Source organism: Colletotrichum costaricense, assembly GCF_030867565.1.
Source record: "Colletotrichum costaricense strain IMI 309622 chromosome Unknown Scaffold_1.1, whole genome shotgun sequence".
Lineage (NCBI taxonomy): Eukaryota > Fungi > Ascomycota > Sordariomycetes > Glomerellales > Glomerellaceae > Colletotrichum > Colletotrichum costaricense.
Window position 1 is genome coordinate 2,279,877 of NW_026848230.1, and position 27,878 is coordinate 2,307,754.

A 27,878-nucleotide genomic window follows, 5' to 3' on the forward strand; every position below is an offset into this window, starting at 1 on the left:
CTCATCCGCACCTACGACTTATGGAATTATTATTTACTTTACTCGATGTCAGAAGGCTTTCCACCTCCTCAAGTGTTGGGGATGGTCCTCACCACCGGTCTGGACAGACCAATGCAGCAACAGAGATACCACAGTCAGGTAGTGCTGGATCACAATCCACATTCAAGACGCAAAAACCAATTCTTGTTTCGTTGCCCCTCTCCGTCTTCCCCTGCATCCGCCTGAGAAGTCCGTGCCGTAGTTTGATTGATGTACATGAATCAAGAAAGATATACACAGTCGCCAACATAACGCCCAACATCGTCAAGGAACCTTTGCCATTCTCAGGCCAAAGGATCCAATACCCCCAAAGGAAGGGAAGAAAACCGTTCCTTGTCCTCATTTGCACCGCCAAAGGAGGCAAACCAAACCCCGTCCCTCACTTTAGAAGAACCGCCACCAAAAGAAGACGATAACAATGAACCCCAGCGCTCCGAGGGGGCCGTACTGCTTGAGCAGCAGCTCCCAGTTGATCCTCACAGCGGCGCGCCTGTACTTTTTGCTGTCGTCGCGCAGGCGGGAGCTGAGCTCGCCCATGCGCTCGAGGGAGTCGCCGCGGTACAAGAGGTCCTCAATGTTCTTGGTCATGACTTTGGTCACGTCGCGCAGCTCGTCGTTGAGCTTGTCGAGGTTCTGGGAGGCGCGGGCGTCCGAGTAGGTTGATTTTGTGCGGGAGATGAAGGTGTCGAACTCCATAAAGGCGTAGGGGCGGAGGGAGGGGGAGTGGAGCTGGGAGACGGGGTAGGTTGTCGTGAACTCGCGGGCGAGGTCGGAGAGGTAGGTGAAGGCTAGCTTGCGCGGGTAGGATTTGTCTGTTATGCAGATGAAGGTGATGTCCGAGTCCATTAGGTAGCTGTTTTGGACACAAAGGTTAGCAAGAGTTCCTTCTTCTCCTTCTTCTCCTTCTTCCCCTTCTTCTTCTTCTTCTTTCGACTGGCTCCTCTCGGTGTAAAAGGGGTAGACAGGAGAGGGGTAGACGGACTTCAGGTTGTAGGCGCCGCTTTCGATGCTGGCTTGGGGTTCCGAGTTACGGGTGAGCTTGCGTAGGACTTGCTTGATTTGCGACTTGACTTCGGAGAGAGCTGCTTCTTGTTGCTCGTCGTCGACGGAAGCGCAGAGCATGAGGCCTGGGGAGCTGGGTGTTAGTGAAGGGTGGCTTTTGGTATGTGGATGGGTGCGCGCGCGCGCGTCCGTACCGTCAAGCCTTGCTATTTGAGTTGAGCGGATCATTGTGTGTATGTGTTTGCTTGCGTGTGGTATTTGGAAAAGTATTTGTCGTCGTTCGTAGGTCAAGAGGGTAGGTATAGCAAAGGAGCTGTCGACGGTGGGTTGGTGTTGTATCGACGTGTCCTCTGAGGTAGCTTCGATGCCTATTCTTAGGCTATCCGGATGCGCGGGTTGACGAGAAGTTGTACTCGAGTGGCTTGGTATCTCCGACTGGGTTGATCAAGTCACGGGCACTTTTTCGAAGTACCGTTAAGATATTCGTTGTTGTGTCCTCTTTTTCGAGCCAGGGGTGGTCGCTTTTTCGCTAGCAAATAAACCAAAAACCAAGGATCGCCGTCGACAATATGTCCGGGATGTAATAGGGACGGGAGCTCTCCACGTACTAGTATTGAAGATGACACCATGGGCGGTCATCACTGGCCAATTGGAGGGCTTACGCGGGGGCGTAGCCCCTGCGCATTTGGTGGTCGATGTGGCGCCCGTGGCTCGGTCCATCCAGCCTTGTTTAGGTACTGCGTACTGAGAGCATGTTACTTTTAGGGGGACCATCCAACTCACTCAGTACTCTGCTCTCATGGGTTCTTCTTCAACTTTAACCACCTCACTTACACACATTTGAAGGGAGGTGCGGCGGGAACATAAACTCCCTCCGCCATATCATTATCTGGCACAAACCACCTGGGCTATTCCAAGACCTCGGGGTTCCATGATAAGGACTCGATTGCTCTGTTTTTAAACTCTTTGGGCGCTGTAGTCTCATCTTTGTTATTGATGTTAGAGTGTCGTTTGTAAGTTCTCAACATGTGTTTACTACCTTATTATCTCATGTCCGGAAACCGCTTTGTGGGAAGGAACAATCAGCAAAGGAGGTCCTTCCCATGTTATCAAAACTGCGACTGTGCCTTCCAGAAACGACATGATTCTTTCACCAGGACTTTTAATAGCACAGGTCTTTGAATTCCTTTTGGCTAATGCCCAGTTCAGGAATCTTTCCATGGACATCGTAAACGTGAACCGGCAAACATCCTTCATCCACCCGGCCACTCACTCAAAATGGAAGGGTCCGCATCCGATATAGAGATGGCAGACGCCTGCGCTCCATCCTCGTCCTCATCCTCATCCTCTGGCCTCTCCCCTCCGCCCACCTACAGCTCAGACTACGAGGGACTTTCCCAAAAAGCTGAGAAAGATTCTTCCAAAGAGATTGTCAAAGAGACTGTCGGCTCTCCCAATGCGCGGGAAGACGCGGAATCAGAAGCTATCAACACACAACTTCCCGGCACAGATCTGCCCAACATGGCTCGACGTTCGGCGCGCAACTCGAGTAAGCCCAAGCCCGCGACTGCTTCCCCACTAAAAGTCACCAAGAGAAAACAGCCTACCAAAGTGGTACCCAAGAAGGGCCAAAAATGGACAACGCAGAAGCTCTTGACGGATCCCAAGTCGCCGCTTGCCAGCGCGGATCTGAGAGTAAGTGAACCGTCGCAGCTTAGAAGGGATGATTTTATGTCATCCCAGAAATTCTTGTCTCGATTCTAGTACGCTAACTTACCGCGACTCTCTCTAGGCGATACTCTGCCAGCCAGCGGCATGGGACATACTTACGAAGGAGGAGCGTGCCGAGATCGTCAGCCTCTTCCCAGCCGGCACACGTATCATTGACGCCGGCACCGACGAAGCCCGCCCGGATTTTGACGCACTTCGCAATAACAACAACTTTCGCCACGACTGTGCCACGTACGCCGACAACATCTCCCAGGGCAGGCACGACCCTGAGTGGCTCGAGCAGGCGTGGGTTGCGCGCGAGCGGCGGCGGGCGGGCGACTTTGACGACTATGTCACGCAAAAGTTTGAGGATGAGTGGTCGTGCAAGGTGCCAGAGGGCTTTAAGCCAAACAGAAGTGGCGATGCACCAGGCCCCGCTGCGCCTGCGGAAGCTGGAAAGGCCCATGTCGAGCAGATGGAGGGAAATACCGACCAGACAAAGGGAGATGTTATCGACAAGGTCCAGGTGGAAGCAGAAGCCATCAAACAAGTGACGGACACGAAGGCTGCGGATACGACGGGTGACGCTAATACGGCAGAGGATAACGATGCGAGAGAAGCACCGGGCGTCGCACTTGGGTCTCCTCTTCCTGAAGACATCTCATCAGCAAAGATTGGCACAGCTACTACCGAGATCTCCCTCGAAGAGCAGGTGCCAGAATCCTCGGAGGTGCCACTTGAAAGCGTTTTTCCTGACAATTCATCCCAAATGGCCAATCACCAAAACCCGAGCAAACAGACAGAGAAGCAGAAGGGAAAGAAGCCGGTAATTACAGAAGGAAACTAACAGAAGCTCATCCGAGGGAAGCATTATCGTGCTGGCGAGGCTCAAGAGGGTGTGAAGGTGCCGGAGCATCAATGCTGAGAGCTGCCGATGGGAGATACATACAAACGCATTTGTCTGTATTCAGCATCACGAATCATGATTCATGAAAGGGAATGGAATTTGGGCATATCGGAGATACCTATTTGTTGGGCGACACGAAATCTTCTGGATTGTCGGCTGGAGGCGGGCTTTCTTGAGTAGGGCCTGATAGCTATGGAATCTAGCAGTATGATCCAAGCCACTTCAAACCCGTCTTCGTGAAAAGGCGCATGATCACAACGGAAGATTCGATGTCGGCCTCGGTGAAACGGTCCTGGTGTTGACGCCCGATGGTGGTAGTCTCGGTCAGTGCCCCACATCACCGACAAACCCCAAATTGAGTGGGCGAAAAGCGTCCATCACAGAAATCGCACCTTGACAATCTTTACTCTCAATCATCTTACTACCTATCTCATGCGAGAAGGCTTTTCTTAGTGCAAGTCATACATATCACAGTCTAACAGGTTTACGTCTGGAAAAACATCAACGGCGAGAAGATTCGCGGTTCCAGGCTGTACCTTAGAAATTGCGCAGCAAATTCCCTCTTCCACAATATAGCAGGAAGATTCCTTCCAAGACCTGCCACGATGGCCCCCTCGGCGGAAAACCACAGTCGGTCACATAGCCTCTTACTATTCCAGAAGCTGCTCAACCTGAGGGATGGCGCGAGCCCTTTGACCTTGGTGCTGGACAGTCTCGAGCAAGGCGCCGCGCCAGTCCTTCGGGAGTTCGTCTCCAGAGCCAAGGTATGCGCTACTGATTTTCATGACTCTGTAGATAGACAATATGATTCCTATCCCCAAAAACACAATCATTAGTTTTGGTGTCATGATTCAAATATCTGGTATTAATGAAATATATAGGTTGCAAAAGCCAAAGTAATTCTGCTGTCTTTCGCGACGCTCAAACGCCCACGAGGCGTGGACGTCGTCGTCAGAGCCCGCGGCAAAACCCTCAAGGCCCTGAGAGCAGAGATTCTTTCACATTATCCCAAGATAGACCCTACGGCAGTCAAGGGTGCATCTCCGTCTCAAAGTGAGTGCTGTCGCACCCCCCATCCTGTGACCTCCTCTTCATGGCCTCACCATAACATATCCACCCTCTGACTCACACATCTTCTCGTGACCAGAAACGGTAGTCCTGCTCGACTCCCTCAACGAGCTCGCCACAGCTGCGTCACAGGTCCTGCCCAGCTTCCTCTCCAGCATCATCATGCCCGCCGTGTCGCTGGTGGCCGTCTACCACACCGACGTGCCCCTCGTCCTCTCGCGCGCTGTGAGTGAATACGAGCCGCACCCACTGACGGTGCTCTCTCACTTGGCGACCTCGATCCTGAGGCTCTCGGGCCTAAGACAGGAGATTGAGCGCCAAAAGGCGCGGAACAGGAGTTTGCAGGAGCCCGAGTGGGGGCTGGGGGAAGGGCGGGAGGGCGTCCTCGTCGGGCTCAAGGGCGACGTCAAGTCTGAGGATTATCACGGCGTCGTGGTCGAGATGGAGGTCAGGCGGCGTAGCGGGCGGGCCATGGCGGAGAAGTTTGGTATCTTGCCACAGAAGTTACGGCAGGTTTCTTCCTCCGCCGCTTCTACTGCTGCTGCAAAGGGGTCGAGGATCTTCCTCCTCTCGGAGCACCCCGTTTTCGCTGCCCCTGAGGGTTCTGGAGAGGCAGAAGCAGGTCGCGGAGAGGATGAGGAGCCGGAGAGCACGTTCAACCTGGGTCTCACAGAGAAGCAGCGTAGGGATAGGGAGGGTATTGTTCTTCCTTACTTTGACGCCCAAACGGACATAGGGGCTGGTGAGGGTGGCAGGATCCTGTATGAGATGGGTAGGGAGGATGACTTTGATGACGAGGAGGATGAGATTTAGGCGGCCTTGCCGCAGAGGCAACGCACGCTCTTACGATGATGATGTTTTCTCTGACATACGCAACATGAAGGTGACATATTCCTGAGGCACCTGAAGAATGAACATGAAGCGCGGCTGGCTACGCATGAACTTTGGGGAGGTGAATGTAAGCTACCTTACCTTAGCCAGGCATCATCACAGATTGAGGCCGTTGCTAAGGCAGGCAGGCAACTGAGGCCAACCTGAGATAGTGGTTCACCTGCCTTCCCCACTGAGGCCAAAACGTCAAACGGAAAGAAGCAGCGTCCCGCGGCTGCCTCCCATCACCAGGCATCAACCACCCGATGATCGAACTCACCAATCAAGAAATTCGATCCTGCCCATTAAATAATTCGGCACTCACCATGGAAGGTATCTCCAGTACGTATCTTTACTGATCGGGGGCCGTCGCACAGGCCATGCCCAAAATCTATAACAACCCCTCCTCCACCCACGACTTTTCACCTTTTCCTTCTTTTCTCCTTAGCTCTTCTTTGCCATTTTGGCTTAGATCAAGTGTAGTATCTGTTCTTTTCAGTTTAATATCTGAAAGTCTCCCAATGGGGGACAATCAATATTATTCCTATTTTTGATCTTCTCGGGGAGCGGTCCCTTTGGCTTGCCATATTACCGCTTCCCACCGTGTCCCTGGTATCACACTGCCTCCAGGCGACGCAAAAGGCTTGGTTATTTCATTGCTTGCTCTGGCTTGTCCAGGGCAGTGAAGAAGACGTCAAATGTTCTTGTTTTGTGTTGATTATGCTTCCTTGTCTGCTTCGAAAAGATGCATCACCCCGGTGGACGACAGCAGTCGATCTACGTGAAGTTACATCGTGATGTCTCAAGATTACCTTAACATGTCGTGGTGTTGCACCCAGTGAGCCCGCTAGAGCTTTCCAGTAAAGCTCAGTGGAGCTTTGCCCAGCGTTGTCCGATCACTGGGCTCCTGCAAGGCTCCCGCGCTAAAATTCGGGGGGGCGGAAAGCTTAAACTCTGCCCAATTAAGCAACCCTTTCAGGTGCCTGCCGAACATCAACCCATCAGAAGATTGCCATGCCCAAAATTTCCTCAGCCTCACAGTGACGTTATTTCAAGTCTAAATAAGAATTCCACACCACCAAGTATTTGTTTCACCCCCATCCCGGTCCAATTTCTCACGAACGCATACATAGAGATGGGTCGCGGACACGATAACAGACAAACCTGGGACGAGCCTGACCGTCGCAGTCGCCACGGCGGCGGCGGAGGAGGCGGCCCACGAGACCGAGACCGAGACCGCGAAAGCTACAGAGACCGCAACGGCGGCGGCAGGCGAGACGACCGCGACAGGAGAGACGACGGCGCCTCCAGGCGATACCGCTCTCGATCCCGCGACCGCCGCGACAGAGATCACCGACCAAGATCCAGAGACCGCGAGAGCGGCGGCCACCGCCCCGGACGCGGCGACGATCGTGACGGAGGCGCGAGGCCGCCGCGCAGAGACCGCGGTGGTTGGCAAGGGCGAGATGATAGAGACAGCACCAGGCGGCGCAGGGACGATGATGAACCGGCAATGGACGAGCGGCCTCCGAGGCGGCAGTTTGGAGACGATGATGAGGGACACAGTAAGTTTTTTGCCCCTGGTTACTTGCTGTTTGACTTTTATTTGGTCGGCGCAATAGAGAGAGACTGGCTGACGTTTTTGTGAAAAAAGGTACACCACGCGACAACAGAGACCGTAGACGATCCGCCTCCCCACGCCGAAGCGGCAGCCCGCCGCAGCCTGGTGCCTCCCGCCGCGAGCACGGCGGCGGCGGCGGATACACCGAGTCCCTACCCACGCGCACGGTTCAGAGGGGGAAGAAGGAGCAGCAGCATACCATGTCCTTCAAGGTCGGACGACACGACTCGCCGCACTTTGACAGCGGGAGAGATAGTGAGCGTGGTGGAGATACACCGATGAGTGGTGGCGGCGGTGGCGGCGGACGCGGCCGAGACGATCGAAGCGAGGAGGATGACGAACCTGAGCCCGAGGTGGAGGACGACGATATGGCGGCTATGCAGGCGATGCTCGGCTTTGGCGGCTTCGGGTCGACAAAGGGCCAGAAGATTGCGGGAAATAACGTCGGGACTGTGAGGAAGGAGAAGAAGACGGAGTATCGGCAGTATATGAATCGGCAGGGCGGATTCAATCGGCCTCTCAGTCCTGGAAGATGAGCCAACTGCCCGAGAGCGTGTTAGGAATTGGTTAATGGGGGTAATGGTCGTTTCAAGAGGATGGATCGGCTCGATGGAACAGCATGCCAAGCACGACTCCGTCATGATCGGACAGCACTAGGTATGCTTCACGCTTGTATTGATTTTCCCAGATACCTATAGATGATCGAGAACGAAGAAGACATTTACAACAGCAGAGCCCGTGCAGATCTGCTTGCCTCATATCAACTTGCTCCAGCTCAACCTGACGCGGTTGACGCGGGCGCAGGCGGCGTAGACTCCCTCGTCTTTCCCTCCTTGGCCTCGGCCTTGAGCTCGCTATCGAATATGTCAACAGCCAGACTCGCGTCTACAAAGTCCTCGAGCTCCTCCGTCACCGTCTTGAGCTTCTCCTTGACCGCGGTAGCGCCTTCGAACCCGACAATGTGTCTCGCCGGCGGGTTCTCGTGCCCGCCAATGGCCGTCAGGGCGTGCACAGTCTCCAAGACGAGGCGATCGGTGGCGCTGGGTGGCAACTTCGGGTACCGCACCTGGACCTCGTCGGTCTCGTTGAGGTCGGGCACGGCGGTGTCCGGGTTCATGTTGAGGACGTTGCCGAGCATGTCGCGGACGCTGGGCGCCGGATTGACCTCGGCGTCATACCACGGCAGCTGGGGTGCGAAGATGATCTTGTTGGTGAGAGATTGGATCTCCTTGTTGGGCTGCACGATGGTGACTTTGATGTTGAAGGGAGCAATTTCGTAGGCTAGGGAGTCGCAGAAGCCTTCGAGGGCCCAGATGGCCGATGTGTAGATGGGCATCCCCGGTGTGCCGATGTGGCCGCCCGTACTAGAGAGGATGATGATGTGTCCCGTGTGCTGTGAGCGTAGCAATGGTAGGGCGGCCTTGATGAAGTTGACCTGTGAGAAGAAGATTGTCTCAAACTGGTCGCGGACTAGGTTCTGTGTCAGAGGATTCGTGGATAACTCCTCCACGCTCCCCACGACGGCTGTTTAAGGGGCTGTCAGCATTGTATCATTGTCATTCAACAGGGGCTCGTCATTAGATACCTTCAGATTTGCAACAGAGGAGGATGTCGATCCTCCCGAACACCTGAACGGCCTCGGCCACGGCGGCGCCGCACTGGCCCATGACGCGGCCATCGCATCGGATACCACGTATCCTGTCCTTCCACCCTTCGCGGTCCTTACGGTTGCTCTTACACTCATTGATCAACTCTCTGAACTCGGCGCTGCGGCCGTCGTCCTCAATCTCGCTCGGCGGCAGACAGGCGACGACATAGTCTCCGTGGCCCAGGAGCAGTCTGATGAGCCTGATGATGAGCGGCGAGAGGGCTGTCGTCAAGAACCAGGTCCTCGGCGAGTTGTGCGTAGCTGAGGAGGGGGCGCATTAGCCAAGAGATGCGCTGCCAAGGAAAGCCGTGCTTGCTAGTGAAGTGAGGTGAGATACTCACGGAAAGACGCCGCGGGAATGGAATGGGAATGCTTCGCGGCGTCCGCCCCCTTGCGGTCCGCCATGCCCGGCGGCACTTCTGACAAATCCTCGTCCCTTGAGTACGCGAATCAGCACACGAAGACAAACGCGATACTACTACACAATGTACAGAAAGACAAATGAAGAAGCTGCAGGTGTATGTACGTGATGTACGGGATATAAAAAACGGTGGATACGTGGGGGGAGTTTTATGTAGGTCAATCTTGAGAGTGGGAGACCTGCATCAAAGACGAGAAGGGGGAGGGATATTAATACATTATCTTATTAACAGCTTCCCGACGAAGAGGCTGATACGGCGATCTCAATCACAAGGGGGCACGTTCGGGAACGGCTAGACGTGCCATTAAGGTCGCATTCCCTGGGTGTAGTCTGCAGAGGGCGTCGATCGAGGGGAAGGGGGGCGTGGCAATCGTGGTAGTTGATCAGTTTGGTGATGGGGTTGAGAGAAACACGGCACGGCAGTGGCAGTGGATGACAGCCGTTCCAGCCCAATCTCTATCTCACACCCCTGTCGAGGCGAGGGGCATGGGTGAGGGTAGCCTCCGTGACGAGGGAAGGAAAGGCCCCCAAGGCCCCCCAAGCTTACCTTTCCTGGTACCCCCGCCCACCTTGCTCATGAGGTGCAGCTACCACTCACTGTCCACTGATCCAGTGCTTTGTCACTACCTTACCTTACCTTAGGTGCTTAGTACCTAAGGATGGTACCTACCTAGTCGAATGCAGTGGCCGAAGCGAGCAATACATAGAAGCCCAGGCCCCACCACGGGCCACGGGTGACGGGCCAGCAAGATGCAATTCCAGCGGCATCCCCACGCTAGAATCCGGGGAACGACCCCTCCATCCACTCACGTCATTTTTTCGCTGTCGTTGTTTCCGACACCGGTGTCACTTCCGCATTTTGGCGGGGTTACTCGTCTGGAATAGCAACTTTTTTTTTCTGGCACCACCGCAACTCCGTCTTCCGTGACTCATTAGAACAAGTCTCAGCCCTACATAAATCTAATTGATCTACCATTCGATTCTCCGCCAAGAACCCTTCCTGTGTCTGTCATTTGTTCGAATCTCGCCCAAACCCAATTCACCCAATTCCAATTTGAACCCGCCCGAAGAAACCGCTCCGCCCATCATGCCCTCACGCGCCGACATCACCTACTTCGGCGCCGGCCCCGCGCTGCTGCCCACCGACGTCCTCGAGACGGCCTCGCAAGCCCTCCTCGACTTCAACGGCACCGGTCTGGGCATTGCAGAGCACTCTCACCGCAGCGAGATCGCCACCAAGATCATTGAGGAGGCCAAGGCCGACCTGGCCACATACCTCGACATCCCCTCCGACTACGAGGTCCTATTCATGCAGGCCGGTGGTAGCGGCGAGTTCTCCGCCACCGTCTACAACTTTGTCGGCGCCTGGATCGCCCGCCAGCGCGACGCTGTCCTGGCCAACCTCGGTGCCACCGATGAGAATGACGAAAAGGTCGTCGCCGAGCTCCGCAAGGTTGTCGACGAGAAGCTCAAGCTCGACTACCTCGTCACCGGAGGCTGGAGTCAAAAGGCCAGCGCCGAGGCTGCGAGGCTTCTCGGCCCAGAATTCGTCAACGTCGCTGCCGACGCCCGCAAGATCAACGATGGCAAGTTTGGCAAGATCCCCGACGAGAAGGACTGGAAGCTCAGCAAGGACGCCGCCATGGTCTACTACTGCGACAACGAGACGGTCGACGGTGTCGAGTTCAGCGGCTTCCCTAGTGCGCTGGCGCCCAAGGAGAATGGCGAGGGCCCCATTGTCGTGGCGGACATGTCGTCCAATATCCTCTCAAGGCGCATCCCCGTCAAGAACTTCAGTGCCATCTTCTTTGGTGCGCAGAAGAACCTTGGCTCGACTGGTATCACCGTCGTCGTCATCAAGAAGAGCCTTCTTGCCGCACAGCCCTCTCCTGCGCTTATGCGCAAGCTTGGTCTCCCTATCGCCCCCATTGTTCTCTCCTACGAGACCATTGCCAAGAATAACAGCTTGTATAACACATTGAGCATCTTTGAGTAAGTCATTTCTCTATATCTATCCACATTTTCTATCCACTCAACTAATCACCACTCTACAGTGTCTATATCGCCGGCCAGGTCCTCAAGAAGCTTCTCCGCACTTTCCAAAACAAGGTCGACGGCCAGGAGGCCATCGCTGATGAGAAGGCCTCTCTCATCTACTCCGCCCTCGAGGCTCACCCCGACATCTACCGCATCGTCCCCGACAAGAGCGTCCGCTCGCGCATGAACATCTGCTTCCGCGTCACCAAGGGCGGTGACACTGACGCCGCGGAGAAGGCCTTCCTCAAGGAGTCTACTGCCCAGGGTCTCACCGGCCTCAAGGGCCACCGCAGCGTCGGCGGTATTCGTGCCAGCAACTACAACTCTATCCCTCTCGAGGGTGCCCAAAAGCTGGCCAAGTTCATCGAGTCCTTTGCCCAGGCTTAAACTAGGATGATTCAGATGAGGGTCCATTCAACACCGTCAATATAATGATACCATGTAAGAATATACATGAACCAAAAAAAGGGAGGGAACGGAATTGGGAAATGAAAATAGAGCATATTGGGAATATTTAGGGAGCCATGATTTAATTCAACATTTATGCCAGGGTATTATGGCTTCACGTTGCACACAGTTCTGCCTTGGTGAGTTGATTGTGAGAGGAGAGAAGGTAAGCGTTACCTTGATGGGTAGGTGTGCGGATGGATGACTGAGTTCCACTTTCGCAATTAGGTAGATTGATGGCACATTCAACAACATCTTCCCAAAATGGTAGGTGGTAGTGTCACCGCATGGAAACGCCTTACAAACAGCATCGGGGTTACCTAATTGAAGCTATCACGGGTATACCGGCTTTCACATGAGCCGAGTAACCTCAGAGAGCTTTAAGGTCAGGCAGCTACATCGGAATTTGAAACTACATGATTCAATACGATTTCATTCCAAATTCTCAGCAAGATAAATTGCTCACTTTCTCCCAAGTAAAACCTCCAAAGTGACTCTTGCAAGTAAGGTAAGGTAGGTAGTTGAGAGAGAGGAATAACTATCGTACATCGGCCCGGCGCCCATGTAATGGCCCGTGCGCACCGTCGGCAATATGTCCATCTTGCGGCTCCTTGCCAACTCTTCACCCACACACCCTTATCTTGTGGCTTCAAACAAGAACTGGGTACGGTCACCGGGATGACTCCGGTCCCTTCATCCCGCAGGAGCCGTCGCCGTAGAATCGCAGACGAGGATCGAAAGCGGGCACCTCGGGCCTGTACCCGTTGCAAGGCCCGTAAAAGCAAATGCATTGAGACGACGTCGGGTATATGCCAACGATGTCTTCAGGGGTCACACACTTGCAGCTTCATCACGCAGCGGTTGAGCATATCCCCAGGAGTACTACAGTCGCCTATAAGAGACTACGACGAATCATTGCCAGAGCTGGGTCCCAGCCCGAGCCCCGGTCCCCTTGCTGATGTCCCGGACACCACACAGTCATCACGTCGGAATCTCTGCTCCGACAGTGACGCTCCCGAGAACTTCATGTGGCCACGATTTCTATCCAGACTTAGAAACGCATTCTATCTCGAGCCAAATTCGTCACCCGCCGAGAGAGAAATTGCTAGACTTGAAGCTCGCTCGTCGCGAGCCACTGCCTCTCACCAGTCTGCGGAAGCAATCCGCTTGCAGGCGGCCACTGAAAGCCTCCCACCCAGATCTGTAGCCATCTTTCTGAGCAAGCTCTGTATTCAACATGGAACCGACTGCTTCTTCTACTTTGATCAACCATCTTTCTTGGCTGAGGTGGAGGAGTTTTACAACGACTTGAGCTCACCTCTTCGTCGGGATCCCAGCTTCCTATGTCTTTTGCTGTCAGTTCTTGCCCTGGGAGCTCACTGGAGTCCGCGAGCCCGACCATCCGCTCTGTCTGGGTCTCTTCAAATTCCTGCGGAAGACCCTGGACAGGTATTTTGCGGTCATGCCCGGATCTTGATGGCAGACACCATGGATAGAGTGAGTATGTACTCTGTCAAAGCGGCGTTCGTCCTTGGGATATACCTTATGCCGTCGAGTGCGGTAGGGGCCTCATACCTGTATATGGGTCTTGCCTTGAGGAAAGCCATCGCTCTTGGACTGCATCATGAATCAGAAGAGCCGGACACCGACAGCCATGAGAGGGAAATGGGACGAAGGTTATGGTGGGCTATATTTTCTCTCGAAAGGTTAGTTGACTTGCCAACACTCAGTTCCATCACGGTGAACCCGGACTGATATCCTCTGCGTAGAACTCTAACAATCAAGCTCAATCGACCGAGATCGATATCTCAGGATGTCATGACAGCTCATCTGCCTCAGCGCCGAGCAACTGATGCCCTGCAAAGCTTCGATAACTTGGATCACCAAGTAGCCAACGCGCAATTTGTCAAAATCATTGACACTCTCATTGAGCCGGCGTGAGTTATCTTTTGATGCATGCTATTGATTTTTCCCACTGACTCGAAATGGTCCAGTACGTGGTCAAGCAATTCTCAACCCCCTCTGCAAGACTTTGAGGTTTCACTAAAAACCTGGAAACGATCTCTGCCTCCCAACTTACGTCTCCCAAACGTGGAACCTCGCTCGCCATACTATCGCGCTGTATTCCACCTATACCTGAACTACTACTTTGCTTGGATTGCGATAGGTAAAACTTCTGTCGTTACAAAGATTCGGAGCCATTTACGGTCAGCTGCATCAGGCTTACCGGAGCCTCGAACGACGGAAGATGATGATATAACGCGGCAATTCAGATCATGTGGCATCGCGGCAAAGAAGATGTTGAACATACTCGAAGACGCTAGTCAATCTGGAAACATGGCCCCAAGATCCTTTACGGACTTTCAGGGTTGCAGTATCGCCACAATCATCGTGATCCTTACCGGCATTCTGGAGCGAGACTCGGCCTACGATGCCCGAGTCGCCTTCGGTCTGCGCTGTCTCAGAAGGATGGCTGACTTGCACATGGCTGGTCGAATGGCAGTACGATTTGTAGAGGCACTCATCTCCATCGCCGAGGAGGCACGGGCCAAGGCCAAGCCGTTCGGTTCGACACAATTCGATGGGGATGTCAACCAAGAGGCTTCTGAGTACCTTCTCTGGACAGACTGGCTGAACAGGAACACAGACACATCTGGAACTGAAAGAAATCGATCCAATGCAACCAGACAACGGTCGCGTGCTTATTCAGAAGCTGCAAAAGCTGCTTCTGGCGCATCGCCAATGTGGGAGGAAGCTGCTGCATTGCTCCAGCTTCGAAACCCATCTACACCCAACCAAGCACTCGTGGTTGAAGATGTTGCACTGCCAACGTCTGCGCCTGAGTTACCAGAAGAGGCACCGTTCGATCTAGGTCTGGATGCTGACTTCCCTCCGGCCACTTTTGCCGAGAATCACATGCAACTGATGGGTCTCACTGGTATGGACATGTTGGATTTTACATTTGACATCTAGATAAGGTACAGCAACAGCTCCAAAAGCAGCCAGAAGAAGATCTAGCCAGAATCTACCGGCCAATCTTACAGATGCCAGAAAAAGCCTGAATCAAGCTTCATTCGAAGGGTACAACACAGTGTCTGCGCCGACAAGGTCCTCCTTCATACTCCTCATGCTGGTAAAGCGCGTCAAAAGATTTACGCTGGTGGCCTTGTCATTGGTACCGCTCGCACGACCACCTCCGAAAGGCTGGTGCCCAACAACGGCACCGCTGCTCTTGCTGTTGACGTAGAAGTTGCCAGCCGCGTGGCGCAGCCCCTTTTCCGCCGCCTCAATGGCGCTCCGGTCGCGGGCAAAGACGGCGCCCGTCAGCCCGTACTGCGTCGTGGAGTCGATCATAGGGAGCATCTCCTCGTACTTCGCGTCCGGGTAGACGTGGACGGCGAGGATGGGGCCGAAGAGCTCGTTCCTCATGAGCTTGTGGTGGGCTTTGTTGGTCTGGAAGATGGTGGGCGAGACGAACCAGCCCTGGCTGTTGTCTGTGTGACCGCCGGCCAGCAACTCGACTGCGGGGTCCTTTTTGGCGTCCTCGATTACTTCGCGGAGTTTTGTCCACGAGCGCTCGTGGATGACGGGTCCGATGAAGTTGTCGACCTGCTCGGGGGAACCGACTTTCAGGTTCTTCGTTTCCCGCAAAAGCATCTCCTTGAACTCTGGCCAGATGGACTCGGCGACGTAGAGACGCGACGTCGCAGAGCACTTTTGCCCCTGATACTCAAAGGCGCCCCGAACAGTATTCACCACCGCGTTCCGCACATCGGCGCTGCCGTGCACCAGGTGGAAGTTCTTGCCGCCCGTCTCGCCGATGATGCGCGGGTAGCTCTCGTACCGTCCCGAGGCGACGCCCTCGCCGATCTTGCCGTACAGCTGGCGGAAGACGTCCGTGGACCCGGTGAAGTGGAGCGCTGCGAACTGGGGGTGGTCGAGGACGGCCGAGGTGATTGCTTCGGGCTCGCCGGGGAGAAACTGGATCACGCCGGCGGGCAGGCCGGCCTCTTCAAAGACCTTTTGGAGGAGGTAGCTCGAGTAGATTGCGTAGTCGGAGGGTTTCCAGAGGACGACGTTGCCCATGATGGCGGGTGCGACGGTCAGGTTGGCGCCGATGGCGGTGAAGTTGAAGGGGCTGATGGCGTAGACGAAGCCCTCTAGCGGTCGGTATTCTGTTCGACTGGTAGATACCGTTAGCTCGTGTATGATGTAACGAACTTTTCTCTCCCCTAGGTCATTTAAACAAGAAGAAGGGGACACTTACTTCATGAAACCGGCATCAGTCAACGCGTGCTGTTGGTCATACAGCTGAGCTGCGTAATGCACATTGAAACTACCGCATTCCATCAATGGTCAGCGAAAGCTTTTCTGGATTGCACGGAGTATCGAATCTGCTTCTCGTAAACGTACCGCAAGAAATCACAACTCTCCGCTGCCGAGTCAATTTCAGCCTGCCAAATATTCTTCCCCTGCCCGAGCATCGTCGCAGCCATAATGTCGTAGCGATACTTTCCCGCAATGAGCTCCGCCGCCCTAAGAAAGACGGCAGCCCTATCCTTGAAAGACGTGTTCTCCCACGCGGGTTTGGCTTCCAACGCCCTGTCAATGGCTATTGACACCTGCTCGGGGCTCGTCTGGGCGTATTCGGCCAACGCGACGGAGTGGTCGCTTGGTAGGTATTGCTTGGCTAGCACTGACTTTGCGTTTGTCTTTGGAAGCGACAGAGTATGTGAGTCCAATAGCCGAAAGGCTGCGAGTTATGGGCGAAGATGCCACTTACGATTTCAGGTGCCAGGGATGGTACTCGCACGGGAAGGTTACTCTTCAGCCGTGAGATCGCATGTTGGAGCTTCTGACGCTCGACTGAGCCCTTGTTATATGGTGGCTTAGGGTCGTTTTGTCAGCTGATGCTTTAACCTATCGTGAGTCATTTTTACTGCAGAATACTTACATTTGGCTCGTTGCGGACTGGAGGTGCCTTGAAAGTGCCAAACCCCCTGGTGCTTCTTTCGAGTGGCCAAGAGTTGACTCCGAAGCGAGAGGATGGCGCTGTGAGCCGGCCTGCCTTTTGAAAAGGGGTCGTGAGACCTCGTACTAAAGAGACAGACATTTTGATGTGCCAGTAGTTTCGGAATTGGTTGTAGGTAAATTCTAACGTTCAAATGAAAGCAATACGAAAATCGACTATGAAGATTACATTTATATGTCTTGGGAGCCGCAATGCAGAGCTCCGGCATCGCGATACCGTTGCCGACACTTGTGGCACATTGCCGTGAGGTCGGCAACTTGACCAAGCGATAGTGTCGGTAGCCGATCCGTTGACCGGAATGGCCCCCACCGCTTCTTCTTATCCTAATGCATGTCACCAGCGGGGGAGTTCCATGTCCAAAAGTCTTTAACTGATATTGATTTACAATTTGCTCGCGCCGTGCGTACCAGTCTTACTTGGCTTGTCAAAGCCACCGAGTTTCTGCTGTCCAGCCCCTTTCGTTAATTCAACAACCGGATCTCCAATCGCTACCATGGGGACTACGGCCTTGGATTCATTCAAGGACATAACCTCGGGAGCTGCAGGAGGTATAGCGCAAGTTCTAATAGGTATGTAACTCGCCGTAATGAGTCTTGCATCTTGTAGGAATGGACTTGGCTTACACTGTCTTGCATAGGCCAACCTTTCGGTAAACCGACCCCTCTGCACTTCTACCCGTCAAAAGCCTCTTGAAACGCCATGAGGCTGTGGGATAAGTTCAATTACTTACCAAAGACTCTCAGATCTCGTAAAAGTGCGCCTTCAAACCCAAGGCGGAGGAGGAAATGCCCTAGGTCTAGTCCGCAGCATCTGGACTAAAGAAGGGCCTTTGGCTTTTTACAAGGTCAGCTTTGACTATTTATAGTCTATGAAATCGGTAGTTGACACTTAAATCCAGGGTACTCTAGCTCCGTTGCTAGGTGTAGGTGCTTGTGTAAGTTGTATAACCGCATTCAGGAAACGTGCTTCAGCCTGACCATATCAAACATTGAATAGGTCAGCATACAATTCGGCGCCTTTCAACTCTTCCGCCGGCGACTCGAAGAGTATCGCGAAATCTACCCAGCCGACGCTAAAACTAACAGCAAATCACTCTCCCTATCTGACTTCTACCTTGTGGGAGGAGCCGCGGGCCTGACCAACAGCATCATATCCGGACCAATCGAACATGTCCGAATCAGGCTCCAGACTCAGCCAAACGGCGCAGCCCGTCTATACTCTGGGCCCTGGGACTGCGTGCGCAAGATCACACAGCACTCCGGTATCAAGGGCCTGTATCGTGGGCAGGTCGTCACTCTTTTCAGAGAGTTCCACGGGTACGGCATCTGGTTTGCCGCGTATGAGGGGTTTCTCAGTATGGCGATGGCGTGGGAAGGCGTCAAGGACAGAAGAGAACTAGCTAGCTGGAAGATTGCCGTCTGTGGAGGTCTTGCGGGCGAGGCGCTGTGGCTGGGGAGTCATCCGCTCGACGTGATCAAGAGTAAGATGCAGAGCGACGGGTTTGGGAGAGGCCAGAAGTACTTGACTATGCGTGACGCTTTCCGCCAGACTTGGACAGAGGGTCGGTTTCGAGGATTATTTCGAGGACTTGTTCCAGCGTTGCTGAGGGCGATGCCTGTGTCTGCTGGGACTTTTGCAACGTAAGTGTTCTTGACCAGTTCATCATTCTGTTACTGCCATTCCTATACACGCTTTGGCATTGGCTAACACACACTTGCAGGGCTGAGCTTGTAAGAGGGGCTCTCAGTTGAAACTCCATGATATAGAGACGATCTATGTGATAGATATACAGTAGATCAAATTCCATAAAACCAGGCCTTAAATAAGTTTCATGTGTTCTTTTTGTTTCATGGCTTGAGAAATTATTCACTGCCTCCAGACTTTTTTATAAGCCCGCTGCCCTTCGAAACGTTGGCTATGTTATCTCCCGCACTATAAATGGACTGTTCAGTCAGGAAATGACCTTAACCGTTGCGTACCAATCCCTCAAACTCAGTTATTCTTCTGATTGTCAATAGAGAGATGTTATCCCACAGCGCGTTACGCTTGCCGAAGGCTGCACTGGGAAGCGATTGGAATATGTCGCATTGCCGGTGGCACAGTGCCCGAAATCGGCTACGGTACACATGTCCGTCCGACGGTATCATGAGGGGTTGCCGCATCTAGATGTAGGATAACGCAGGTATTCAAATAGGCTCGCCCTACAATTTCTATCGCATAGTATCGAGTGAACCAAATTTCGCCGGATGCGACCCCAGTAGCGAACAATGTCTCTGTCGAACCCTCACAGCCAGCGGCTCGCAGCTCTTCTGAGCCGGCGACATCCAGCTGTTCACTATGCCAACAATGCGTCTCTTACAAGTTTCCAGTCGCGATACGCATCCACCACTTCAGGGAACCCAGAAACATTGCCACCACACTCCAAGCTGCCCTTGAAGATTCTCTTGCGGTCCCTGTTGGTGGCGACCATTTCTTCCCACCGGATCTTGCTGGGCCCGTCTCTGGCTATTTTGAAATTCCTAAACGACTCGCACCGAACCTGGGTCTTTGACGTGCAAAGGAATCCTTTATTGCACGCTATACTAAAGAAGACCATGTACAACCACTTCTGCGCCGGCGAGAACCGACACGAGGTGACGTCGACGATTGCGGAGATCAAGCGCATGGGGTTTCGGGGAGCCATCCTCACGTACGCTCGCGAGATTGTGGTCGACAACACGACAGAAGAAGAGAGCGGTCGGGGGTTGAAGGAGATGGATTCCGCTTCAGAAATCGAGTCAGATGCTGGGATCGACGCTTGGCGTGAGGGTGTCTTGGAAACGGCGGATATGCTCAGTGAAGGAGATATCTTGGCTCTCAAGTAGGCGCCCCATCAATATGCATTCTCATGATTTGCTGACTTTCTCCTCAGACTGACTGGTGCCGGTGCCGCCGTTTCAGAGGCGCTCACTTCGAGGAAGCCCCTACCAGCGCAGATGGAGTCAGCTCTCGCAGACGTATGCTCTCGCGCGGTGGAGCGTGGAGCACGCATCTTCATGGACGCCGAACAGATTTCAGTACAGCCCGGAATCGACGCAGTAGCAGTAGACCTCATGCGCCGCTTCAACACGAAAGAAAGAGGCGCCGTCGTCTTCAACACCTACCAAGCCTATCTCAAGAGCACACCGGATACCCTGGCTCAGCACGTGGCGCTAGCTCACAGGGACAACTTTGTCCTCGGTATCAAACTGGTGCGCGGAGCTTATATCAGCTCAGAGCCAAGGCACATGATCAATGATACCAAGCAAGCAACCGACGACTCGTATGACTCTATTGCACGGGAGCTCTTGTCACAAGGTTACAGAGACTATGGCGTGCCGGGCGGGAAGTCATTCCCGGGCATCGAGTTGTTCCTTGCAACGCACAATAAGGACAGCGTCCTAAAGGCCAATGAGCTTCAGCAAACTCGCGCCAAGGAAGGGAAGGCCTTGATCAAGATTCAGTATGGGCAGCTTCTGGGCATGGCCGACGAAGTCAGCTTCAGTCTGCTCCAGCTTGCAGACCAGGGGTCCGATGCAAAGGGATCGGAAAGTGATGCCCCTATAGAGGTCTACAAGTGCTTGAGCTGGGGCTCTCTTGGTGATTGTACGTCGTATCTCTTGCGGCGGGCGGTCGAGAACCGGGATGCGGTATCTCGCACAAAGTCGGAGTTCACTGCGTTGAAGAACGAGTTATGGAGGAGGTTTGCATCTTCCAATTGATCATAGCAGGGAAAATAGAGATATCAAAGTCGCTCCATCGCACTCTTATCATCGTGGGGTTGACTAGGAGAGCCCACCGCTCCCTCAGTGTAAGTGAAAGATTGGTGAAGATGAGAATTAAGGGGGAAGAAAGGCAACATTTGGACTACGTAAATAAAGTAGTGGTCGGTGCTTTGACCAGGGAACCTCACCCCCCGGCTGGAGAGCTCTCATTACCCGTACTTTATCCGAAAGAATGACAGAATGGAACCGAAGCTCCCTCTAAATGAGGGGCTCTCTCCACAGCCTGGAAGAGGTACCTGACCTGCCGCAAAGCCCCACCATCTCAACTCTCAAAGCCAACGCGCAAGCTACAAAACGACATCGTCACATCTCACCCAGCGCCCTCACCTCACTCACCCTCCGACCACCCCACTCCCTTCCGAAAGTCGACACCTAGACGGCATTGCCGACAACCCACCCAACATGGCAGCCAAAGGAGACAAGATTGAAAAGATCATCACGCGGCTCCAGGCCCGCATCGGCGAGGGCCAGTTCTACGAGGCCCAGCAGCAGACCCGCGTCGTCGCCGCCCGCTACATCAAGGCCGCGAACTGGCCAGCCGCCATCGATATTCTCTACAATGTCGCACAGTCCCTACTGAAAGCCGAACAGGGCGGCAGCGGCGGCGACCTGGCCGTCATGCTCGTCGACGTCTTCAAGCAGGCCGAGCTCAAGCCCGACGCCGCCAACAAGGGCAAGCTGCTCACCCTCCTGCGCCTGTTTGCCGCCCAGGAGCCCACGAGGAAGAAGTTTATCGGGGAGATTATTGCGTGAGTACCATGGATCTATTCTTCATGGGGCAGTACATCGGAGGGGTAGAAATACGATTAGTTGTTTCTAACTACTAGGGCTATAGATGGTCATCAAAGTTCGGCGAGTACCCTGCCGGCGATACCGAACTCCACCACGTCGCCGGATCCCTCTACGCCGAAGAACACGACGCCTACGAGGCGGAACGACACCTGGTGCTAGGAACAAAGGACTCGGCCGAGGTGCTCGCAAAGATGGAATACGTCTGGTACAAGGAGGACGACTCGCACACGGCGCCACTCTACGCCGCCCGCGCCATCTTCCCCTACCTCCTCGTCGGCAACGTCCGCGCCGCAAACACCTGCTACCGCCTCTTCGCCTCCTCCCTCAGCGATGACAACAAGGGCCTCGGCGTCCAGGACGTCAGCAGCAATAGCGCCGACTTGCGCATCTTCCCCGGCTTGCCCCTCCTCAACTTCCTCGGCCTGCTCCTGCTGGCGATCCAGCGCGGCGCCCCGGACGCCTACAAGCAGCTCCTGGCAAAGTACTCGTCCAACATTTCCGAGGTCAGCGCGTGGAGCGAGGCGCTCGAGATTATTGCCGAAATGTACTTTGGCATCTCGCGCCCAAGGCAGAGCAATCCGCTCATGGACATGATGGGCAGCCTGTTTGGTGGCGCCGGTGGTGGTGGCGCCCCTCAGCAGAGACGTCCCGCAACAAGACGGGTGGAGGCACCCGCGGCTGAGGGCTTGGATTAGATGAAAAGGGTTTCCGTCGATTCGGCGTAGATGCCCACCGTGCGTAAGAGCGCACTTCGTAATGAACCAGACGTTGAAAACATGTGTCGTCGAGGTAACGACCAGGATATCCAGATGGGAAACGCTGGGCATCGTGTTCAGAAGCCACGGGGCAGCTCCGGCTCGGCCTCGTACATCCAATTGTCGTCGGCGAGAGCCGAGACTTTGGCTCGTAAACTGGCTTTGACGGCTTCGAGGAGCTCTATTTCGTACAGGAGCCGGTTAGGAACCCCTTTTTCCTCCAATGAAGAGTTGGACACAGAAGTATCTCGCAAGGGGGGACTCACCTTCGGGCTGTTCACGGACGGCGGTATGGTTGACTTGATGCTGCTTCACAGCCTCTGCGAGCCGCTGCCGCTCTTCTATAAAAGCATAGTTAGCATTACATATAAAAATCAATACCCCTTTCAAAGAACTAGAAAACAAAGAGAAAATTGAACAAGAACAAGAGCAAGAACCGTGAATAATCAAAACAAAACAAAAAAAAGGGGGGGGAGGGGGGGAAAAGAGGGAAGAAAATAAGTCTCACTCTTGCTCTCCTCCCGATCATCCATCGCAGCAGCCTCATCAGCCTCGTCAAACACCAGCGTCGGCAGATCCCCGAGCTCAATCTCGCCGTGCTCGTCGCGCACCACAATCTCTGCGGGTCCCATTGCGGACGGCGGCCCGCCGTCAGAGAGGACATCGACATCGAGGCGGAGCGTCTCGCCGCCCCCGACATGACCGTTACCGTTGCCGTGAGCAGCAGCAGCAGTTGAAGAGCTCCCACCTGGTCCCACTCCTCCCATCGTCGCAGCAGCAGAAGCAGTGGCAGATACAGATCCCGCGCCGACAGTAGAGGCCATGGGCTGCCCCGTCGTTCCCGTTGTCGTAGTCCCCGTCGCTCGCCTCGTAAGTCCCTGGAACAAATTCCGTCGGACCGCTCGTCGCGGGGCGCCGGGCGGTGGTGGTGGTACGGCTCTCGAAGTCCTGTCTGCCATCTTTCTCCCTCGCCTGCTTTTCCGTCTCTTGTTGGAATAGTATGCTGTAATGGCGACAAAGAGTCGCTGATCTCCGATCCTCCTTCCTTGTTTTTTCCTGATACTTCCTCTCAGTTATAAAACGTGTAGTTAGGAAGCGTCTTCCTGCTGTTACAACTCAAGGATCTCAATTCGTAAAATAAGACAAGGATGTTGGATGTTGAATCTTCTCAAAAAGGGGGATTGAATATTGAGTCGGTAGGTATGGGGCTCGTAATGTGTAAGCGCAGGTCACCCCTCTGTTTACATTTGGAGGGTGAGGTCGTCCAGGCACCGCAATGCAGTGAGGTTGTTATCGATAAGGGGCAGTGCGGAGTACCAAGAATACAGGCAAACACAGTGCCTCATGTAGCACCTACCTCATCACCTCACCGTGCTCACTTCGCACCTCACTTACACGGTCAAAACATCACGACCTGGAACAACCAAATTGAACATCATTTACTTCATTGACTGCATTTTCGCGTAAGCTTTTTATGTTACAGAACCATCCTAGCCTGGACATGCATGATTCCCATTATGTATCGTACATTAGAAAAACTCCCACAGCCGTGACGAAGACCTCCAACCGATCGATACCCAGTTCCCAAATACACACAAAAAGAAGAAGATAAGAAAAAACCGGTAGAAAAGAAAACGCCGAGATATGCATACCCCGAGCCCACCCAGTCATAACCGCTCAAGTCCCTTTTTTTCGACATTGCCTTCGCGCATTTCAAATCAAACAAAAGACAAACGACGCAGTAAATCGCGGCATGATCATCCCACACATACCCACTCGGCAAAGACGCACCAGCGGGCGGTGCGGTCTGCCAATACCAGCCCCCTCCACACTCCCTTCTCAGAACACTTGATGATGGTCTCCCACGTCCCACCATCACTGAGATCCTCTTCAGCCCCTCTACTGCCGACACTGACTCCTCTGCGCTCCTCTTTCCTCATAAGACGGAGAATTTTGCCGCCAGGAGTCTGAATCGCCAACTTAGCCGGCTTCTTCCCACCGGCAGCTGCTGAACTGAGGTTCGAGCCGCTGGCGCTGGAGGCGGTCATACTCATGGCGGAGCTCGGTCTTATAAAGGGGATTGGGCTTGCGCCTCCAGGATTGGATGACGGTGTCATCACCGAGCCGACCGCGCCCGCAGAGCTGGGATGCTGCCGAATTGCGAAAACAAAAGTGTTGTTCAAAGCCAGACGTTGACATTGAGGCTGAACAACGTAGATATCGTGACGCTGTGCATGAGGCGTCGGGTGCCGCGTCACAAACTCGTACGGAGGGTTCTCGCCCGTATGAATGATGGGCAGCGCGAATGCCACTGGATGAGGAATGTCTTTGATGCTATGCATCAGACCACGCTTGCCGGCATAAATCTTCAAGACTCCCTGGCCCTCATCACCAGGCAGCAAAGCCTTGACGGTGTATCGTTTGGTGCCGTTGAACCACTCCGCTTGAGCCAGCGCTCTCTTTTTCACAACTTCGCCGCTCTCGAATACGTCACCATCGACATCTCTGGTGTAGCCGCGGACTTCGACTTCAGCAGCAATCTCGACGTCAGGTGGAGCGTTGAACTTGACATGTACCATCTCCAGATCCTCGATGCGAGTTGCTGCTGTATTGTAATCGACCATCTCGAGCGTGTTCTTGAAGAAGGGAGGGCAGGCGCAAGGCAAGTTGAGGAGAACTTCATGAGCCTGTGGCGGGCACATGTGTTGTTGAGTGTGGTGTTCAGGGATATGTGTCCAGCAGAGCTCTGTCGGCCGCGTGAGGAACCACCAAAAGTCCGCGGCGCTGTTGCTAGCACTCGAGTAGAGATGCCGCCTGGGATATGAAGGGCTGGCCATGCAGCAGTCAATCATTCGCCAGTCGTTGTCGACCAGAACCGCATTCCACCAGTGATTCGCCCGAGGCATGATATTGTGCTCTGGAATCTCGCCGGGCGTCTTGAGGTACCCGCGGATGACCTCGCACTGGATACCAACGGCGGAGCACATTTCGTACACAATGACCGCATACTCTTCGGCACTCGCTCGCTTTGACTGCAGTACCCTCCGAGTGTCTACTTCGCCTTCAAAGTCCTCTTCCCAGACAAGCTTCTCGGATACCCAAGTAAAAATTGCCCGCAGTCTCTGGACGTCGCTGCGGTATGGTCGACATACATAGGTTGTTGCCAAGCTCTGTGCTGTCGTCGTTGGTGGAAAGCTAGCCACAAACCTCGAGTTCTTGTCCACCTGGGTGAGATTTATTGATTGGTAGTCGATGGGGTCCTCCACAGGCTGACCGTCGGCGCCCTCGTCACCCTCCATGCCTTCGTACAACTCATCGACTGGGTTCAACGCAGGGTAGTCGAGCATTTGGCAGCGATCTTTCCGCTCGTTCCTCTCGTTCTTACTCAGAGAGTTGGATCGATTGACGTCTCTGCGGACCTGAACCCAGTCCACTCCGCTTGCAAGCCCCATTTCCCTGGCTGCTTCCCTACCGAAGCCAGTGCTACCCAAGTTGGTCAAGTTGGATACGCTAGCACCAGCTTGAGCGGCAACATTGGGCATGGAGCGAGCAAAAGGCGACGATCTGGGCGAGTCGGCACCCATGGCAATACTACTGCGCCCGGATGCCACCCCGGTCTTGGCTGTGTCGAGGAGCTTCTTGAAGATGTTCCTCTTTGGGGGTTTTGGGGTGACGAGGCCTCCAAGGCCAGCATCTTCATGAAAGCCAGCTTGCGACTTTGGCCGAGATGCTTCTGAGGCGTGACTGCTGTGATACGTAACCCCGGTGAATGGCGTTTCTGGGCGCTCGATATCAGCATCACGCATGCCCAGGGCACTCTGGGCCCGCTTCTGGGTTTTGCGAGCGAAGCTGCCAGCGCTCGTTGCGCTAATAGCGCCGGCTGACGACCCACTCATCAAACTCCTGTCGCTGCTTTGCGTCGTCGAACTCTGATTGCCTGAGGAGGCGCTGGTAGAGTTGGTCTTCGTCGTAAACGTCCTGTTCAGGACGTTGCGGCCAATGTCGTAAGCCGACTTGCGCCCGCGAAGCTTCCTCTCCTCCGGTCCACCCATCGAAGACTTGGGTCTCTCGTATAACTGGCCTTTGGGGGGTGGCTTCGGTGCCTCATCCTCAAGGTCAGCCATACTTGCGCTATGTTGATGCATTTTTTTGAGACGACTTTCCATACGTTCGACGTAGTTACTCAGTTGAGGTAGCTGCTCTTTATCCTCCCGATGTCCGTTATGATAGGATTGGTCTCGTGACGATCCGCCGCTCCAGGTTTCGTACCCTTCGTCCTGTTGTGCTATGCCCATGGATGTCTGTGGTCTTTGGTAAGTGTTCTTTCTCCTAGCGCGGTCATTCACCATATCAAACGACTCGGGCGACCACGGATCCAGTGGCGGCTCTGGTGTCGGATCTCGAGGCATTCCCAGTGCGTCCAGCTGCTCGATCACGCCATCCATTGCCTCTCGCAAAGGCGAGGGAGTCATATGGCTTGCTGATGGCGAAGGTGGAGCTGGGGAGTGATGCCGCTGAGTCTGTATCGGCGATGGCCGATGAGCTTGGTATGAAAGATGAGAGCCGTGCCTGTCCAGAGGAGGATGGCGGTTATCATATGAGGCGCTCGAGTCCTGTCGCACGACATCGAATCGCTTGTCAAAGGAGTTACCCGACCCATGTCGACTGGAAGTAAAGCGGTTGTCGAATGAGCCGTGCGAGTCCTGACGAGAGCTATCGTGCCTGCTGTCGTAGGATATGCTTTGCTTGTGCCGTGAAGCCGCTACATGTCGGTGCGGAGGTGGGGCCGGGGGTGGAGGAGAATCCACCTTTTCTCGTGTGGGAGGACGGTAAGGCTTATAGCTGACTGAGGGAGCCGGTGACGGGCCTCTTGAGTGGAAGTTGTGGGATGGCGGTATGGGAGACGGGCCCCTTTCCGTGTTGTAAGAGTTCTGTCTTGATCCGTGGCCGTGGCCATAGTCGGGGACGGGCGTTCTTTCTCTATGGGGTATTGGTGTTCTCTCCCTTGGAACGGGTGTTCTTCCTCTTGGCACAGGAGTCCTTCCTCTCGGCATGTACTGCTGTTGCGCGCCATCGTTGAACGAGTTACCCCGCGATACGTAACCGGTTGGGGCTGGCGACGTGTATGCTCGCATTCTAGTCGAGGCGGTTTCATTGAAAGAGTTCTCTCTCGAAAGGAAGGCTTCCGGGGCCGGTGACCGGTCTCTTCTGGTCTGCTCCTCCATTGCACTGTGAATCGACTCTCCAGAGTGCCCTCTAGGCCTCGGATTTGGGTTCGTCCGGTACACCTCGGGCTGTTTCGCAGCGGTGTAGTGCGGTGCTTTGGAATAGGCCTCGAAAGGCTTTCGGAAAGTCCTCGACTTTTGAGGTGTGCTTGGACTCGGTGTGTTCTCTGCTGGGAGAGGGCTGGCTGACCTCGTCGTTGGTCTAAAGTTCGCGGGGAGAACCTCGACGAAATTGGAGGGAAACACTCCCACAGTCCTTCTGTCGCGCCATAGTCTTCCTGTCCACCATGAACCATCTCCAGCGTTAAGACATTCGATCAAATCACCCTCGATGAAGCCGAGATCTCGTTTAGACTGCGGGAAGTCAAGTCAGTACTTTGAAAGCCAGTCCTCTCATCGAGGCTCGAATAGCTGCAACAAACCTCTCCGCCCCAAGAGTAGACTGCTCTGCACCAGCACGGGAACCGTGTCGGTAGAGATTGTGGTGCAGGCACCATGTTG

General features: G+C 54.3%; 11 protein-coding genes across 11 annotated transcripts; 6 read left to right on the forward strand and 5 right to left on the reverse strand.

The window, feature by feature from the left end:
- Nucleotides 1-423: 423 nt before the first annotated feature.
- Nucleotides 424-1,269, reverse strand: CCOS01_00815 (transporter sec22; the record flags this gene model as incomplete). The annotated part of the gene is made up of 2 exons (XM_060449011.1): nt 424-1,166; nt 1,236-1,269. The coding sequence occupies 2 exons, from the start codon at nt 1,267-1,269 to the stop codon at nt 424-426; spliced, it is 777 nt and encodes a 258-aa protein (XP_060320449.1).
- A 1,050-nt stretch (nt 1,270-2,319) lies between these two features.
- CCOS01_00816 (uncharacterized protein) lies at nt 2,320-3,598 on the forward strand (the record flags this gene model as incomplete). Its single annotated transcript, XM_060449012.1, has 2 exons — nt 2,320-2,736; nt 2,834-3,598. 2 exons carry the CDS (start codon nt 2,320-2,322, stop codon nt 3,596-3,598), a joined length of 1,182 nt encoding a protein of 393 aa, XP_060320450.1.
- Nucleotides 3,599-4,263: 665 nt separating this feature from the next.
- CCOS01_00817 (histone acetylation protein 2) lies at nt 4,264-5,539 on the forward strand (the record flags this gene model as incomplete). The annotated part of the gene is made up of 3 exons (XM_060449013.1): nt 4,264-4,422; nt 4,540-4,711; nt 4,806-5,539. The coding sequence occupies 3 exons, from the start codon at nt 4,264-4,266 to the stop codon at nt 5,537-5,539; spliced, it is 1,065 nt and encodes a 354-aa protein (XP_060320451.1).
- Nucleotides 5,540-6,731: 1,192 nt separating this feature from the next.
- On the forward strand, nt 6,732-7,753 carry CCOS01_00818 (uncharacterized protein; the record flags this gene model as incomplete). The annotated part of the gene is made up of 2 exons (XM_060449014.1): nt 6,732-7,161; nt 7,251-7,753. The coding sequence occupies 2 exons, from the start codon at nt 6,732-6,734 to the stop codon at nt 7,751-7,753; spliced, it is 933 nt and encodes a 310-aa protein (XP_060320452.1).
- Nucleotides 7,754-7,992: 239 nt separating this feature from the next.
- On the reverse strand, nt 7,993-9,270 carry CCOS01_00819 (short chain dehydrogenase/reductase; the record flags this gene model as incomplete). Its single annotated transcript, XM_060449015.1, has 3 exons — nt 7,993-8,741; nt 8,803-9,126; nt 9,207-9,270. The coding sequence occupies 3 exons, from the start codon at nt 9,268-9,270 to the stop codon at nt 7,993-7,995; spliced, it is 1,137 nt and encodes a 378-aa protein (XP_060320453.1).
- Nucleotides 9,271-10,373: 1,103 nt separating this feature from the next.
- On the forward strand, nt 10,374-11,710 carry CCOS01_00820 (phosphoserine aminotransferase; the record flags this gene model as incomplete). The annotated part of the gene is made up of 2 exons (XM_060449016.1): nt 10,374-11,278; nt 11,341-11,710. 2 exons carry the CDS (start codon nt 10,374-10,376, stop codon nt 11,708-11,710), a joined length of 1,275 nt encoding a protein of 424 aa, XP_060320454.1.
- Nucleotides 11,711-12,362: 652 nt separating this feature from the next.
- On the forward strand, nt 12,363-14,743 carry CCOS01_00821 (transcription factor regulator; the record flags this gene model as incomplete). The annotated part of the gene is made up of 4 exons (XM_060449017.1): nt 12,363-12,434; nt 12,599-13,476; nt 13,570-13,707; nt 14,044-14,743. 4 exons carry the CDS (start codon nt 12,363-12,365, stop codon nt 14,741-14,743), a joined length of 1,788 nt encoding a protein of 595 aa, XP_060320455.1.
- A 90-nt stretch (nt 14,744-14,833) lies between these two features.
- On the reverse strand, nt 14,834-16,883 carry CCOS01_00822 (delta-1-pyrroline-5-carboxylate dehydrogenase; the record flags this gene model as incomplete). Its single annotated transcript, XM_060449018.1, has 5 exons — nt 14,834-15,953; nt 16,038-16,106; nt 16,184-16,482; nt 16,554-16,658; nt 16,725-16,883. The coding sequence occupies 5 exons, from the start codon at nt 16,881-16,883 to the stop codon at nt 14,834-14,836; spliced, it is 1,752 nt and encodes a 583-aa protein (XP_060320456.1).
- A 412-nt stretch (nt 16,884-17,295) lies between these two features.
- Nucleotides 17,296-22,092, forward strand: CCOS01_00823 (uncharacterized protein; the record flags this gene model as incomplete). The annotated part of the gene is made up of 10 exons (XM_060449019.1): nt 17,296-17,371; nt 17,546-17,646; nt 17,799-18,442; nt 18,523-18,532; nt 18,821-18,930; nt 19,093-19,662; nt 19,714-20,511; nt 20,610-20,631; nt 20,924-21,354; nt 21,441-22,092. 10 exons carry the CDS (start codon nt 17,296-17,298, stop codon nt 22,090-22,092), a joined length of 3,414 nt encoding a protein of 1,137 aa, XP_060320457.1.
- A 137-nt stretch (nt 22,093-22,229) lies between these two features.
- Nucleotides 22,230-23,111, reverse strand: CCOS01_00824 (uncharacterized protein; the record flags this gene model as incomplete). The annotated part of the gene is made up of 3 exons (XM_060449020.1): nt 22,230-22,333; nt 22,419-22,493; nt 22,661-23,111. 3 exons carry the CDS (start codon nt 23,109-23,111, stop codon nt 22,230-22,232), a joined length of 630 nt encoding a protein of 209 aa, XP_060320458.1.
- Nucleotides 23,112-23,591: 480 nt separating this feature from the next.
- CCOS01_00825 (variant SH3 domain-containing protein) lies at nt 23,592-27,874 on the reverse strand (the record flags this gene model as incomplete). Its single annotated transcript, XM_060449021.1, has 3 exons — nt 23,592-23,603; nt 23,925-27,731; nt 27,800-27,874. 3 exons carry the CDS (start codon nt 27,872-27,874, stop codon nt 23,592-23,594), a joined length of 3,894 nt encoding a protein of 1,297 aa, XP_060320459.1.
- Between the last annotated feature and the right edge of the window lie 4 nt (nt 27,875-27,878).